The sequence below is a fragment of the Microtus ochrogaster genome, chromosome 10 (genome assembly GCF_000317375.1).
Source record: "Microtus ochrogaster isolate Prairie Vole_2 chromosome 10, MicOch1.0, whole genome shotgun sequence".
Lineage (NCBI taxonomy): Eukaryota > Metazoa > Chordata > Mammalia > Rodentia > Cricetidae > Microtus > Microtus ochrogaster.
Window position 1 is genome coordinate 42,739,059 of NC_022016.1, and position 17,303 is coordinate 42,756,361.

At 51.6% G+C, this 17,303-nt stretch overlaps 1 protein-coding gene across 4 annotated transcripts in view; it reads left to right on the forward strand.

Annotated features, from left to right (window-relative positions):
• Kazn (kazrin, periplakin interacting protein) overlaps nucleotides 1–17,303 on the forward strand; it is a 930,141-nt gene that overhangs the window by 889,590 nt on the left and 23,248 nt on the right. For 3 of the 4 annotated variants that reach the window (XM_026781851.1, XM_026781852.1, XM_013348430.2), the window contains one exon: nucleotides 1,202–1,325. In XM_026781851.1, coding sequence (XP_026637652.1) covers nucleotides 1,202–1,325 — 124 coding nt within the window. Of the gene's footprint in view, nucleotides 1–1,201; nucleotides 3,680–17,303 lie in introns of those variants that run through there. The other variant, XM_005352882.2, reaches the window with a different exon arrangement.

Consider the following 17,303-nt stretch of genomic DNA (forward strand, 5'->3'; position numbering starts at 1 on the left):
CGCAGTTACCTTTACTCTGTACCGCCCATGCTGCTTCCTCCACGTCTGGCTCCACCTTTCTTTCTCTCTGAGTCCTCTCTGTCCTCAGGAGTCCCGCCAACCTCCTCCTGCCTAGCTGGCATTTGGCTCTTTATTAGCCAGTCACAGTGACTCGTCTTCGCACGGTGTAAAGGAATATTCCGCAACTCTCTTCCAGCCTGGGTGCTCTGAACCCTCAGTCACCCTGATGCTGGTTTTGAACTCCCGAGATAGAGAGGAATTGAACCCTGCCTTGAGTCACATGTGTTCTGACACCTGAACCACAGGCAGTGGACACGTGGCGCCCCTGGCTCTTTTGTCATCCGTGTGAGAAGGGCACACAGGGCGGAACCTGAGGGCAGCATCTCTCCTGTTAAGGTGTTTCCCATTTTCTGACTCTGCACCATCCGTCTGCATAGGGTTTCCCTAGAGAAGACTTCATACATCTTGAATGCAAATTCCTAGGCCCCACTTAGTGGAGATTCCAGTACAGCCTGGAGGCAGGGGCTGCATTCCAGGACATTCTAAAGTGTCCTGTGAGCCTTGAGTCTGGGTTTTGCCCTGCCCTTTCTGTAGGTGATACCAACCACGTGTCATTGCATAGGACATTTGGCCATTTGTGAAGCTCTCTGCAGGTGCTACCCCAAAACAAATATATATAAAAATGATATAAGATCATCGTCAGAGCTCCTAGACAGGCCCTGTTCCGCACTCAGCACGTGTTAAAGCGTCAGTTCTGCACACAGTCGGTCCACCCTGCATTAGAGTGACCACAGGCAGTGGCCAAGTTCATGGGTATGTTCCTGCAAGCCCTTACGTCTGCAAAGTGAACTTAAGTGATAGTGGTAGCCCAAGCAGCTAGAGCAACTCCTGGCCACTATCTGGCAGACAAACCAGGATCCATCCTGAGTGTCTTTGCTTTACCTCCGCGATGCACTCGGAACAATCTGGAGTGGGTTCTGGTACTGTCAGTGAGAGGCTTTGAAGATAACCTGGGTTTTCTCAGAGAACAAGGGATTGACCCCTAGGATGCTGGCCCCAGAGTCCAGCTTCTTATCCGTGCCCTCCATCCCTCACTGTGACCTGGACTGTGACTTTGGAAAGCCTCCTTCCTGCCCTTCCACCCACCACTCTCCTTCCTGCGAGCCCAGGTTTACCTCTGTTCCTCTCCCCTCTGCCTCAGTCACTAGAGGATCTTGAAGACCAAAAACGGAAAAAGAAGAAAGAGAAGATGGGATTCGGCTCCATCTCTCGAGTCTTCGCCAGAGGGAAGCAACGGAAGTCCCTCGACCCGGGCCTCTTTGATGGTACCGCCCCTGATTATTACATAGAGGAAGACGCGGACTGGTGATAACCCACCGCCCTTCGCCCATTGTCCGTGGGCATGTCTGTGTGTGGATGAGCCATGGAGCGTGCGAGTGTATGTGCATGGGGGTGCGGGGCCTGCGTGGGGTGCGTGTGCACGGGTGCACTCACCCACATGGGTGTGTGTAGCCGAGCACCTAGAACAAGCAGAAACACAAAAGTGACTCCGCCCCCCTCCGCGTCGCCACCTCTGTAACCGATGTACATACCACAAACCGTGTGTGACTCTTGTCAACTCTGTTGTCTCCGAGCGATACAGTTGTGTTTGTTTTTCTTGTTTGTTTTGTTTTTCAATGTTTTGGCGGGGGGAGGGGTTGTTTGTTTGTTTAATCCGTCGTATTTTTGTTTATAATTTTCCCCCTTTCTCTTCCCTCCTCCTTTTTATGAAACTTGAACACTTGAAGGACTGCTGTGTATTTGTAAATAACAAGAGTGGTGTGCTCTTTGTCCTTGTAAAGTCCCTTGTCCAGCCGCTACCACAGCCCATGTCGCCTAGGAGATGGTCTGTCTTCCATGGCCCCCTCCTCCCGACCCCTCAGTGTGAACGTGTGGGACCAGACCCTGTTCTCGGGGTGTGCCCAAGTCACTTTAACCACAAAAGCACCCCGCCATCGTTGTCAGGGTAAGGTCACTCTGTAAAGTCTTGGCTGGGCTGCAGTGTTTATAGGGGTCATCCAGGCTCTTTTTAATGGCCTGCCTGTTTTTAAATTGTGTTGCTGTCTCTTTCTTTATGGAACAAAAAGAGAGAAAGAAAACTGTTGCATTTAATTTATTTGCACAAATGCAGAAAACGTATTCTATCTAAATTATTACGTGAATATCGGAATGTATATTTTTCCACGGGGTGGGCGGGAGGCGGGCGTTTTCTGCTGACTTGTCTATTCTGTGTTCATGCCGCTGCAGACACTGTGCGAGGTAGAATTAGGGTGGCTAGAACTGGGGACCTCAGATGGCCAGCTTGCTTATTCTCTTTTCTCCTTTCTGTCTCTCCCGGCTGCTGTCCCTGCATGAGAGGACTCCCACCTTCTGCTCTGCCCTTCCTCTATATATATTCTCTCTATATATATTTATTTATCAGACATACAGAACGTGGCTTCAGTGAGCAGAGCACTGACGGTCATGTTCCTCTTCTCTTTGGCCTGTCTTTGGAGCCATGTTGATTGAGTCCAGGGAGGTCAGCCTGGGCCACAGCTGCGCCTGAGTCAATTGGGTAAGAGGCCTCCGGTGGCGCGCGCGCGCACACACACACACACACACACACACACGCATGCACGCACGCACACATGCCTCTCCATCCCTAGTTTGTTCCACACATGGGCCAGGCAGATGTCATCAGAGAAGATGCCCACCTTCTGGGAAGGGCTGTTGGGGAGAATATCTGGCAAGTGAACCCTCTGCCCTCTTCTTTCCAATCGGCTTCTTCAGCCACACATGGACTCTCTTGGAATGCCCAAAGCCCCATCCTCCAGTTCTATCAGCAGCCTAAGCAGGCTCATCCCGTGAGGGATGGTGGATGCCTGTGCCTATTTGGGGAACAGCATTGACCCCAACAGGGCTTCAACAGGGCGTGGAGAACCCAGGGTTTTCGGCCAGTTCTTCTCCACCCCTAAAACTCGGTTTCTCCATTCTTTTGTCCCAGGATCCCCTTTCTACTGATCCCTAACCACTAACAGTTCAGTCCACGCCCCTCGTGGCCCCTGTGGCACCCCCACTAACAATAGCGTTCTCAGCTCTTAGAAAGAGATTTTTTTTTTCAGTGCTGGATGGAACATCTGGAAGGTATAGGATCTTGTGCCCAAAGTCTCTAAAACAAGCCAAAAAGCCCCCACCAGGTCCCCTCTTCCCTCCCAACCCAGCCCAGAGGCTGAGAGAGAGAGAGCAGTCAGGGGCACCTAACGAGCTTCCCTGTGTCCCTTTCAGCTCAGCTGATTAGCCCAGCCTGATGGTGAGGGAGAGAGGCCAGAGCTGGCATCAGGGGGGAGGTCTTGGGAAACATTTTTCCTCTTCCTCCCATTGAATTTTTGTGTTTTATTTTATTTCATTATTTTTAAACAAGATGGCAACCTCTCCTGGTAATGACCAAGTCGTTCCTTTTCATTTCAGTTTTTTGGAAATTAGGAGATCATCCTAAGAGTTACTAAGAATGATTTATTTGAGAGAACCACGTCAAATAGCGAATGAATTATGGGTAACTATAGATGAGAATGACCTTTTCCCGTGGGAGAGGTTTCTCGAAGGCATGGATGCAAAATATAAAATATTAAAAAAAATCTAAATAAAGCTTATTTTAAAATATGATGGAATTCTATGTGATTTGATTGCTTCTACGTTGCTCCAAGGGGAGCCAGCCGTGACCCATCAGGAGGCCCAGCTTGCATGACCTCCACTCCAGGAAATCCCTAGGCTGGGTGACAGGAGGGACCGAGGAAAGCTGGCTGGATGCTAAGTCCCCTGAAGGGGGCCAAGCCAGGTGGACTCCCAGAACACCTCGTGTGTGTCACCTCTCCTCATTTGGAGGTGCAATCGGCATCCGGGGCTGCCCACATCCTAATGCGGCACCTCCAGGCCCAGGAGCCTCCATCCCCTGGAGCTCAGAGGCTCCCCCCGACCAGCTTTCATCGCCTCTCCCCCCCCCACTCCGTCTGGAGGTCAGAGCTGTGGCCGTGCTTTTGAGGTGTGCCGCCTTTCCTTGGGCCTCAGCAGACCTCTTCGTCCCAAGTTCCACCTTGGGCAACCAGAGTGGCTTGAAAGAGACGGCAGGGTTCAAGGCAGAGTAGACTAGGCTTTTTTTGTTGTTGTTCTCAGCTTCACAAAACCAGAGTTTTGATCTACATCCTGATTGTAAGCAACGCCCTCAGTTTCTGTTTTGTGCTCAGAAGCAGGACTGATCAGAGGTTGTAATTGAATGCCCCTTCCAGCTCTGCTGGCAGAGAATGTGGAGCTCCAAAATCAAACCATGCTCCAGGGTGCCAAAATGCAGGACCCCATGTCAGTGACATCAAAAGGTCAGGAAAGCTAGGGACCATAAGGAACTTTGGTCACCTGAGTTCTCGGTGGCCAGCCACATCCCTGGAAGCAAAGACTTTTATTCCTGGTGGTTCTAACCGGCAGCCAGGAATGAGAAACCACCACAGAGCTAATCTAGGCAAGGCAGATATGGTCTTGCTTGTGACATGGTAGTCTGTGCCTGACCCCATGCAGATATTACTAACCAATCAGTGTCCCTCCTACCCATCCAAGAATAGCTCAGACCTCTCGCTTTACAGAACTAGCCTGGCTTCTCGACACTGGTTTAAAAAAAAAAAAAAAGGGAAACATTTAAGCTCAGAAATGAGTGATTTGGTCAAAGTCCACCACTCAAGAGCGGGACCACACCAGTACTCTGTCCTCTGTGTGTTTCTCTTGTGCGGGGTCATGCTAGGGAAACACCCTACCGCTGAGCTACAGCGCCCCTCATGGGACCTCCTTAATTAAAAAGAATCCCTCCCAGGGGGCACCCATTGGCTTGAAATTGGAGCAGAGTCTCCCAGAGCACGGAAAGCCAGTGTTCCTGCTGTGCAGGCTGTGTGCGGTCCCTAGGAAGGTACTATTGTCTGGGCTACCCCTGGCTGGTGCGGCACTCAACCTTCAGGGCTACTCGGTAGCCTTTCTGCATCCTCTCCCACTCATGCTACCAGTGTAACCAGTAATAGTAACAACAATAATATCTAACCTTCATCAGCGTTGGTCACGGGCCAGCCTCCATGTTGTGTGCTTGCCATGGATTAACTCAGTTAACCCCACAGCCTGTGTCACCCACGAGGGATCTGAGGTTAGGTAGCATCCATGTGTGTGTAGGGGGGGGGTTGTAGGTTTATAGGTGTGCACTGTCATGCCTGGTTTGTGCAGTGCTAGGGATAGAATCCTGGCTTCGAGCCTGGGGAGCCTGACTGTTCCCCAACATCTGGGACTGGGAAGGGCTTGCAGTCTGTCGAGCCTGGGGAGCCTGACTACCCCAGCATCTGGGACTGGGAAGGGCTTGCAGTCTGTCGAGCCTGGGGAGCCTGACTACCCCAGCATCTGGGACTGGGAAGGGCTTGCAGTCTGTCGAGCCTGGGGAGCCTGACTACCCCAGCATCTGGGACTGGGAAGGGCCTGCAGTCTGGGGTGCCTTCCTGCTCAGGAGGACCTGGCTTGAAGCCCCTACCCTAATCCCCAACACATCCAGTGGCCTCTGATCAAGCCTGGGACTGCTTTGTTGTTAGAGTACAGTGTTCCCATACTGAGCGATGGACCAAAGAACCAGCTCTACTCCAGCTGGGGGAGGCATGTGGCACCCAACACTAACAGGTGAACCAACAAGCTGCTGCAGCCCTGACACTTGGTGACACTGACCTACTGCTGTTGGCCCTGGGAACCCAGGCAAGGGCTGACTGTACTGTGTGGATTCTTGACCTTTGGGGATGGGGGGGGTGCAGTATGGGAGATTGAAACTAGATGCTCATGTGTGTTAGATGTGTACTGTGCCACCAAATTTCATTGCCCAGGACTCTGTACATTTTTATTTTACCTAGATTGGTCTTAAACTTGAGCTCTTCCTGCCTTACACTCTCTGGTAGCTGGTCTTACAAGCATGCACCATCAGGCCTGCCTTTTAAACAATATGGTTTTTGAACACCCCAACTTATATTTTAACAAAAGAGACTTCACAAAGCCCCCCATTATGGCAAATGACTCTTAAGTTTTTTCAACCTGGACCCCCCACTAGGTGAGGTCCCTCTGTCCTGTTTTCCAGTGGATAAAACGTGGTCAGGGATGGCTAAAGAAGATGGCAATATGAACTAGTTCCTTATGAGCATTAAAAGTAACCCCAGTGGCTGGATGGTGGTGTGTACCTTTAATCCCTGCACTAAGGAGGCAGAAGCAGACAGCTCTCTGAGTTTGGGGCCAGCCTGATCTACAGAGTAAGTTCCAGGACAGCCAGGTGGTGCGGGAGAATTGTCTGTAATCTGTCAATCATGTTTTAAATAAACGCCGATTGGCCAGGCAGAAAGTATAGGTGGGAAAACCAGACAGGAAGTAGAAATGATGCAATGAGAACAGGAGAATTCTGGGAAGGAGGAAGTTGATTACTCCCACTTCTGCCCAGATCACTGAAGCAGCAGGATGTGATCTGCCCCACTGAAAAAGGTACTGAGCCACATGGCTAACATAGATCAGGAAAATGGGTTAATCAAGATGTGAGAGTTAGCCAGTGAGAGGCTAGAGCTAATGGGCCAATCAGCTTATAATTTATGGAGACCTATGTGTGATTTTCTTTGGGGCTAAACAGTTGTGGGGTACCAGGTGGGACAAAAAAACCCAACAACAAGCAGGCCCCCGTTCATGTTACAGCCAGGGTTACACAGAAAAACAGTCTCAAAAAAACTGGAGAAAAAAAAAGAAGAAAAGTGAAGAAAACAGTATTTGTATGGTAGGGATTCTTTGGATGTCAAAGGCACAGCACGCACCACAGCAAGTTGGGGGTTCTGCCTCTGTGATGGCAGCTAGGGTGTGGTGATGGCCTCCTCAGCCACCCTTGCCTGTGTCCTGAGGCCCAGATGTGTTAGCCTGTGTACACAGCATCTGAGAGAACAAGGTCCCCAGGGAATGAGTGTCTGAGAAGCAGGACCAAGGCTCTGGGATGTTTCTCAGATGTCTAAGAGAGTGCCTGCCTAGCCTGGGTTCCAGAGTAGTGCCTGGGAGATGGAGGCAAGAGGAGCAAAAGATCAGGGCCATCCTTGGCTACAGAAGAGTTGAAGCAAACCTGGGCTGCACTAGACCCTGTCTAATACAACACACACACACACACACACACACACACACAACACACACACACGGTGGGGTGGGGGCGGGGACATCAGGTCAACCTCTGTTCTCGTAGTTGCTTTCTAAATGCATCCCCTGGAAGTCGGCTGATGTCACTGGAGGTAGGCTGATGTCGCTAGGAAGCAGCCCTTGAAGACCCCAGGACTAGGGAGTCAAGTTGTATACTGTGCCCCAGCTCAGATGAACGCTGTATATTTGGGAAGTGAAGACTCTTGCAGGGCCCAGTAGGCCCCAGGCCACATCTATGCCTTTACTCCTGACTTCAAGTGTTTAGCCCTTGGGCCTCAGGAAGCTTGTCTGTAAAGTGGATGTAACCACTTCCACCTTTTCACAAGTTTAGAGCTAAAAGTCAAGGTATTTAAAGACCATGATTTGTGCCCCCATAACCTGTAATGGTTTAAGTTCAGTGGGAAGTAAGAAAGGGGCTTGGCATGGACAAGGGCCAGGGTACCTGTGCCCTAGAACCATGAATCTACTGTCTGAAACAACTAACCAAAAGTTGAGTCCTGGGGTGAAGGCAGGATGTGGGGTTGTGAGAACTCAAATTCCTCCAGCTGCCAACCCCAAGTGCAAGTTCATCTCCAGGGTTATGCTGAAGAAGCATCCACCCAGCTCCTCTGTTCTGCGATTTTTAGGCCTTGGCCATGGAAGTCACCAGCCCCAGCAGCATCCTGCCTCTCCAGCATCCAGAGAGACAGCTTGTGGCCACCACGTGGAGAAGCCCTACCCAAGGCTGTGTCCTAGAAATAGAGACTCAGGGTTGCCAAGGATGTGGTTTTTGTAAAGAGACATGCCAGTAGCCAGGGCTAACCTGGTCTACCAGCTCACTCTCTCTCTCTCTCTCTTTTGTTCACTATTAGTTCTTTCCACTCCCCTCTCCCCCACCCGGGAAACTCTCCGAGAGAAACACAGATGGTCTAACCGAGACACAGAGGTGACATTCTTGCCTTGAGTCACAGTTAGGAAGAGGCAAAACCTTGTCCGGCTGCCAAGAGTCCACTCTTGGCGTTGCTATGGGTTTTCAAGTGAATCCCTGACCCTAAGGTCCCCACCTGGGCCAGCCAATAGACAGAAAGCCTCAGAAAACTCCAAGTTTCACCAGGAGGATAAGACCAAGTCCTGAGCATGTCACCTCTATGTTGTCGGTTTCTCCATCCAAAGACAATGAGTCAAAACTGGAAAGTTTGCAAATTGTGTTCCAGGGAAGCCCCAGGGTTTCTCAGATCTATTCGAAGACTCTTCTAGCTGCTGAAGAATTAGCTGAAGAATTTACTGGGCTGTAAACCAGTCAGAACCAGTGGCTATGTCACACACCAGCCTTCTGTATAGGTGTCCTATGACATAATACGTGACAGAAACAGAACAGTTAGAAGTTTGGGGTACATGGGTAGACCAGCAGTAACATGCTCTCCAGCATGGACTCAGTGAAGGCTAGCTCTAGGGTAGAGGCTGAGAAGGCTGTGTGACATCCTGCAAAGCCTGACATCGTCACCACAGGGAAGCAAGCAGGACCCCAGGTTACTCCAGACAGAACTCTGCTAAGAACCTTGAGGGGCCCTGCTGAGCAGAGCCAGCCAGCTGGCGCATGTGTCTGCCACCCGCAGCCAGCCTCAGAAGCCTGCAACAGAGGAAGTCCCGTGTCACTAGAAGAGTTCAGCCACGGATGGGAGGCGGGGGTGTGAGACCTGAGTTAAACCCAGGTTCTAAGCTTGCCGTTCACCGTGACCGAACCCTCCACTATGGGCCGTCAGCATTTGCTCTGAGCATCAGGTAGTCCTGTAGCCTTGGCCCAGAGATGTGGTGCCACACGGGCACCAACCTTCAAACACTAAACACCAAGCAACAGTTTGGTGGGAGGTTGGGGGAGCCGTGAATGTACTGCAGAGGAGCCAGCAGGTGTCTGCCCACACCCTGCCTCTGGCCACCGAGGAAACTGGACCCTCCCCGGTCCAGATGCCCATCACCCCTAGCCCAGTTTGATCTTGGACTCTGTGATAGTGGGCAAGTCGGTTTCCCTCTCCAGACCTCAGATTTTTTTAAAAGGCACGGCCGGCAGAAGTTACCCATCGGTAGCCATTATCTCAGAAGTCCCTGACTGCTGCATAAGGCTTTCCCTGCAGCCTGCTCTGGGCCATCACCCTCCCCCCCACCCAGGTCCACACTGTATTTCAATCCCAAGTTCTGGCTTCCTGAGCCTTTACAGAAGAGGTCATTTGAGTGAAGGCTCTGTAGCATTAAGACAGTGCATAAGCTGGCTGGGTACCCCCGTATGTTCCTCAGCGCCTGCGGCTTGTTTCCAGGATAGGAAGAGAGTGAAGGCCCTACAGTGGACCACCGTCCATAGCCCCAGCTTATCCACTCAGACCTTCTCCCCACCAGCCACAGACGGTATATACCCCAGGAAATCTGGGACTGGAGCTAATGGCTTCTGAAAGCCTGCGTAGTGAGGGCACAGACCCTCCCCCATGAAGCTGTGAACCTGGATCCTAAATGAATCCCAGGAAAATTGTGTTAAGCAACCCTGCTCCCAGCTCACAACCCTTTCACCATTTACCGCTGTTTTTCCCGGGCAGCTGAGGGGAGACAGAGTTCAGGGTGCTGCTTCTGGGTCTGAACTCGATCCCTGCTCTCACTACCTCGCCATTTTTAACAAGCTAGTCAACTTGTTGGGCCTCAGCTTCCTCAGCTGCCCAGTGGGGAGAATTAGGTACAGCGTTCAAGCTTCTGCAGGGATGGCTTCCACACGGCAGGTTAAAGGTCAGGCGGCAATGAACTTGGTTCAATAGGTCACCAGCTGTCAGATAGGTAGGAGTCCCCTTACACAGGTGAGGGTTGGGTAAATACAACTGTTCCAGCTACCCAGACAGCCAAAGCATCGGAGGCAAGAGTACCAGGGCTGAGGAGCTCTCAGTGGCTTCTGTCCGTCCCTCCTATAATGAGTTGGAGGGACTTAACTGTAGCCAAAGAGAGTGTTCATGTCTAACCCTGGGCTGGGATCTAGTCACACCTGTGACTTGAGCACCTTGGCAGGCAAAATGGGGCTGGAGATGTATTACCAGTGGCATGGATGAAGGCCTCTGTTCCATCCTCATTGTTCCCCAAGACTGAATGAGGTGGCACATACCTGTAATCCCAGCACTCAGGTGGGAGAGGCAAGATGAAGAGTTCAAGGCCATCCTCAGCTATTTAGTAAGTTTGAGACCAGCCTGGGTTGTATGAGACCCTATCTCTTAAAAAACAAACAAACAAAAAACCTGACGTGAGTCAGGCACCAGGTTAGGCAGCTCTACATTCTGAGCCATGCCTACAGGGACGAAAGGGTCCCCAACAGTTAGCTAAATGGCTTGGATCAGGGATGCGTCCTTATGCTCCTGTTTACTGTCCAGCTGTAAGGGGGGCTGAATCTGTTCTTCAGGGCTCAGGAGGTGGTTCTCTTGCCCTCTGGTGCCTTCTGGCACCCCGTGGAAGTTCTGGGCTGCCTAATTGCTGTCTCTGCGATGGGATAGGCATGTTGGATTCACGTTCAAGTTGGCCCCATTCCTGGACAGGGCCAGCATCCTTCCTTGATAGGAAACTGGTATCTCTGGAGGTGGCTTGGATTATAGGACACCTTAAAGGCCAGGGAGGGAAGAAGGTAACCTCTGACGGGACACTGCAGGGGTCAGAGCCACAAAGACAGGGAAGACACAAGACAAAGGGACATGAGGGCTAGCTAGGACAGTGGTTCTCAACATGTGGATTGCTATCCCTTTAGGGACACAGACCTTCCATAGGAGGCTCCTGAGACCATCGGAAAACACAGATATTTACATTATGATTCATAACAGTAGCAAAATTACAGTGTTGAAGTGGCAAGGAAAATAACTTTATGGTTGGGGTCACCACAACATGAGGAACTGTTAAAGGTCGCAGCATTAGGAGGGTTGGGAACTGCTGCCCTGGCACATGGAGAGACGGGGTGGGCGCGTTGCAGCAGGTATGTGAGTCGGTCCCAGCTTCCTTCCATCCTGCCCTGTGTGTGCAGGAAACACACCTAACGACAGCCGAGCTAGCAGAACGGACAAGTTCCCTCCCGCTGCAGAAAGGGTTGCGATGAGTTCACCTCGGGAGCCAGTGCTGTGTGATTCTCAGCCAGGCAGCCAGAGCCTCTGGGAGGTGGAGATGGGAACGTGGCACAATTGAAACAATACATGGAGGAAGGGCCTAAGTCACAGCAGCTCACCTCCGGGCTGCAAGAGGCCCAGAGAAAGCAAATCTGGGCTGGCAACTAAGGCTGGGCTCCACCATGTCCGCGGTCCTCTGGACACGGTGGGATCCTCTGAGCCCTCCTATCTCCACAGTCGTGCAGTGGCCTTCAGGAGCTCGGAGTCTACCTCTTGGGAAGAAGCAATGGATTGTGGGACTTGGTGAAATGGGCTCATGTCTGTATCTTCAGGACAGCTGTGATAGGCTATACCGCAAAATACACTGGAAGGTAGCAAGGACTTATGCCTGCTTCTGTGAGCTGGTCCCACGCCAGCATTGTACTGCATGCATATACCTCTGCTGCATGTCGTCTCTGCTTCTAACTCCGAGGCCTGGGGAGACCCCACGGACAGGCAGGTCAGTGTCATTGAGAGCATCTGGCCCGTGTAAAGGAAGAGGTTCTACTCACCCTGGCAAGCCTGGGGAGGATGCTGGCTAGATGTTTCCAGAGCTCCTGACCTTGAAGGAGGGCACAGATGCAGCAAAGGACCCCAGTGCTTCAACACTGAAAATTAGTCTGAAAACTCTGACCTCCAGCCAGGGAAAGGGATCCATGTGTGCCGGGTCACAGCTTGGCTACTTCTAGGCCACGTGATTTCTGTGCCCGGTTCCCTGGGTCCAGGTTCCCTCCTGTTGGCAGAGCCTTGGGGCCACAGGGGCCCAGCTCTGTTCAGCCAGGGACCCTCCTGCCCTTTTCTAGTGAGCAGTCACATTCCTTTTTAACCCTCAACAATGTGGGGGTCAGGCCACTGGGGTGGAGGAAGCAAAAGTCCCCCCCTCAGAACTCCCTCAGGCCATTATCTTCCCGAGACTTCCTGAGACCGGGAGCCACCTTCCTGTAGCCAAGGAATGTAGTCACCTTTCAGCTTGCCTTCCAGAGTCCAGGAACTCAGAGACAAGGTAGGGGCTTCACCTTCAGTGAAGTTGCCAATGGGCCTGTCAAAGTGGCCTCCATACTGTCCCAGAGGCACCAGGGGGATGTGTGCCCACTGCCATGGATAGCTGTTGTAACACAGGGCTCTGAACAGAATGTCACTATGAGGGCTAAAGGAAAACCCTGCCTCCAGACAGAGAGATAAATGAAGAAAATGTGATAGGACTTTGTGTGCCTACTGTCCCAGCGTGCACTAGGCACTTCAAAGTTGCATGAAAAGTGTCTCTGAGTACTGCCTGTGTGCCAGTCTCGGGGCTGGGGGTCAAAGTTTTAGGGCTGGGAGCCAAGGTTGTAGATACTATATTTTTTTGTTGTTGGACTTTTTGTTTGTTTTTTGCTTTTTTTTGTTTGTTTTTGATTTTTCAAGACAAGGTTTCTCTGTGTAACAGTGATAGCTGACCTAGAACTAGTTCTGTAGACCAGGCTAGCCTTGAACCCACAGGCTGGCTTCAAACTCGCAGAGAACTGACTGCCTCTGCCTCCTGAGTGCTGAGATTAAAGGCATGCACCACCACTGCCTGGCCTGTTTTTTGGGACAGGGTTTCTTTGTATAGCTCTGGCTGTCCTGGAACTCTCTCTATAGACCAGGCTGGCCTTGAATTCACAGAGATCCGCCTGCCTCTGCCTCCGGAGTGCTGGGATTAAAGGCGTGCACCACCACCGCCTGGCTAGATTTATATTAAGAGGTAATAATATCAGGCACCTTCATTAAGGTCTTCCACTCTAAAGCTGACTTCACTAACATCCTCGACTTGAATATTGTTGTCTCAGCTTTGAATATGGGGAAACTGAGACTCAGAGAGGCAACATAGTAGCCCAAGAAGACAGAATACATTAAGGGTGAGACTTGGGGTACAACACACTGTGGCACCCCACTCCCTTTCAGACAAACATGATTGGAGTTAGAACAGGAAGTTTCAGCTCATTCATTCCCAAGCTTCTATTGGAAGAAGCAGCGGGGTGGGATGAGGGGGGACCGAGACAGGACAGTGAAGGACAGAGAAGGTCTCTGCAAGACGGGTAGAAGCTTCCTGGCCTCCTCCGCCCCAGGCTGTGTCTCCAGGTGAATGTTTTTGTGGATTCTAAAAGGGCTTCAGCCAGCTGTGGTAGGGAGTACACCAGGCAACAGCCCTAGCTGCAGGCACACCGGGACCCTATAGAACCAGTACGGGACAGGCCTAAACAGACAGTCCTCTGTGCCTTCCTGTAGTGTCCAGGCTGTAAGAACTGTGCTGCCCCAACGCCATCAAAGCTGTCAACACCGGGGAGGAAAGGAACTAGCCACTGCTCAGCTGTAGGCTTGCAAGCCTGCCCTTGCCTTGGTGACATAAACAAACAACAGACCCTAACTCTGGTCTGTAGAGCTCTGGGTGGCGTTCATGACATTTTGAGGGAGGTGCAACAGTTTACATGAAATGACAAAATGATCCCAGAGGAGTCAGACACTGTCATGCGCACCCAGGATCCCCAGCACTTGGGCGATGGAGGATCGGGAGTTCAAGGCCAGCCTCAGCTTCACAGAAAGCTCATTCCAGGGATGAACTTTCTCAAAACTGGACAGCAAACAAGATCATCCTAGCAAAGGAAATGCCCCAAGTGCCTCGCCCTGGGCTCTGAATTAGCTCAGCGGTGGTTCCTCTGTCTCAGTGGGCACATGGGCTATCACAGTGACAACGGGCTAATAGAAGATGGCTAACCTAAGCCCAGAGTCACGAGTTGTCTGGAGGATGGAGAGCAGCTATGAGGGAAGGGCGTCAGGGAGGAGCAGAATCGTGACTTCTAAGTAGAGATCCAGAGCCTCCCATGACCCTCGTTCCCTGTCACCCCACCTTTGCTTCCCACAGCTGGGCAGAGTCAGCCTCACACATCTTGGGTCTCTGTCCAGGCTCAAAGATCCTCCCTTCTCATGGGATTCAATTCTCATCCCTATCTATGTTGGAGCAGGGTCACCTTGGAAACGTGTCAGCAAAGAGGCGCAGATATGGGAATCTTAGGACAAAGGATGAGGGTGGACCAAAGGCAGTAGGGAGAGAAACCTGTGCAACAGATGAGCTCATAGAACTTCCCAAATGGAGAGTTATTAGGCCGTCCAGCAAGTTGCCGAGGAAGGGGAAGTTTTTGATAACTGGTGTTTTGTTTTTTGGAGGTACGGTCACTGGATAACTGTAAAACTGGAAATCATTGCGAAGCACAGAACAGAATGGAGGCTTGCCAAGTCCAGAGAGATAATTCCCTGACCCCTTGGAAAATTCCTGTGCTGTGGTGGAGGGGCCAAGAGGAGGAGATCCTCCAAGGCCAGAGACAGGCAGCGAGCGCAAGCCGGGCCATGCTGGTGGCCGCGGTCAAAGCAAAATAAAGTGTGGTTCAGGGGAAAGTGCGAGGCAGTAAAGGCAGGTCAAAGAGGCGCTTTTGAGCTAAGCCACTCCCTGTGGGGCCTAGTGGTGTAACCAAGGGACATGGACACGCAGGGGGCCTGGGATTTAGCTTGTTAGCCCCAGACCTCCAGAGAGCCTGCTGTTGAGGGAGCTGCGGGCCTCTTCCCACAGCCTGCTCAGGGCTGCCCGGCTAGCTTATGCCCCAAAATAACAACACACAAACTGTATTCTTTTAAACACTGCCTGGCCCATTAGCTCTAGCTTCTTACTGGCTAATTCTTACATCTTGATTACCCATTTCTATTAATGTGTGTAGCACCCCCAAGGTGCGCTTACCGGGAAGATTCTAGCCTACGTCCATCCTGGGTCAGAGCTTCATCGTGTCTGCCCTGGAGAGCAGCGGCCTGACATCTGTCTGAGGCATCTTACCTCACTTCCTCTTCCTCCCAGCATTCTGTTCTGTTCACTCCACCCACCTGTGTTCTAACCTATCAGGGCTTCCTCTACCAGCCTGCCTGGCCTTGAGCGATGTTGTGGAGCTGTGGATTAGTGGTGGAACCTGGCCGCCTGGCTGCCTGCCAAGGTCCTGCTGTAGTCCGAGCAGCTATGGTCACCACTATGCTTCTGTGTTCACTGGGACCTACACTATCCCTACTCCTGGGAGCTGGGATTCCTAGGAGCCACGGTTGAGTGTCCTCAGTGCTCTGCAGACCACACAGTAACCATCATGGATCATTACAAAGCCACTGTCACGTCCTAGAGCAGGGTTTAAAAATAGAAACTCAGTGTAGGCTGTGACATGCTGGTGGGGGCTTCTTTGTCAATCACCAAGGACAGGGACTTTGACCTGAGCTTAGATGACTGGATAGATCAGGCAAATCTGAGATCTGAGGCCCAGAGCCAGCACAGGCTACTCTCTTGGTGTGCGTATCCTGCTTGCTGGTACCCTGCGGATAAGAGTTCAGTGCGTTGCTCAGTCTTCCCAGTGCGCAGGACAGCCCTAGGGCAAAGAATGATTGGGGCCTCGGTGAATCAGTTTCAGGTGGACAGACTTCGCACAGGCAGGGAGGAAAGGACAAAGAATAGCAACAGTAGAGAAGGGACGGGCCAGCTGCAGGCTATGGCCTGGGAGAGTGGAGGTGGCTGGTGGGAAACCAAGCTGCTCCTCCTCCTCCCTTCCTGGGCCCTTCTCTTAGCCCTCCAGGCAGACTGCTTTGAGAACATCCCACCTCACCCCACCCCCACCCCCAGTGCCATGCTATTGACTTATACCTCAAAACAGGCAAGGCGGTGCTTTCGAAAGCTGCCAGGCTTTCTAGAATCATGAGAGTCAGCTGTTAAACATTTGCTTTGGTCTACCACCTTGCTAGGTAACAGAGACACTCAGGGGTCCACCAGGCCCAGCTCCTTCTCCTGTGGAGGAAGGGTACGCTACAGGGAAACACGGTTGCTGGCCTAATGATTTCACAGATTAAATCAATCAAGGATGAGAGGTGCAGTGTAAGAAAATGTCCTGAGTCAGTAAGAGCTTGTGTGCGTGTTGTGACGCTGGTGGTAGGGGACACTAGTGACCAGGGGAGGGTTCCTCGACAGCAACGACATGTAGGCAGATCCCTAAAAGATTGGAAAGGAGATCGCCACCCTTGGGCCCAGGGAACAGCAGGATCAACAATTTGAGAGCATAAATAAATCTTTTCTACTGTTGTCAACGGTTCCTGTTAGGGTAGGGGCATCGTCTTCTTGGGCTAGGACAGCAGCCAACTGGCCTCTCCCTCTGCAGTCAGAGAACACGATAACAAGCTCGTTATCTCAAACCCTCTGTACTCTGTGTGTGTGTGCATTTGTGTGTGTGTCTGTGTCTCTGTGTGCCAGTGTCTGTCTGTGTGTGTCTATGTGTCTCTATGTGTTTGTGTGTCTTCCTGCCTGTCTGCCTGTCTCCCATTCTCACTCACAGCAGGGTTTCTGGCTCTCTAACTCAACAGGCAGAGCCAGCAGCAATTCCCCAGCCTCAGAGCAGGCTGCTTTCCCCAGAGTACCATCCCAACTCCTACAGTTTCTATAGCCCTACCCGGTGCTCTCCAATAACAAGTACACGTGTCCAGGTCATAAAAAGTAAGGAGACTGGAGCAAGGGGTGTCATTTATCTGGTAGCATGCTTCTCAGCACAAGGCTCTGAGTTTGATCTCCTGTACTGCATAAACCAAGTGAGGTGGTACATGCTTATCATCCGAGCACTGAGTAAGTAGTAGAAGCTGGAGGATCTGAGGTGTTCAAGGTCATCCTTGAACTAGATCCAGTTCAAGGATCCTATATATAGATCCTTAGCTATATAGTGAGTTTGAGGCCAGCCTTGGCTACATGAGATGCTATCTCAGAAAAATCAAGGAGACTGACCAGAGACATCATTTCCACGGCAAGATAGAGGAATAGCCCCACACCAGCAGCATCTGCAGACAAAACCAGGACAGAATGGACAGTTCATGACTGACACCCAAGGTTGTTCTCTGACCTCCACCTGT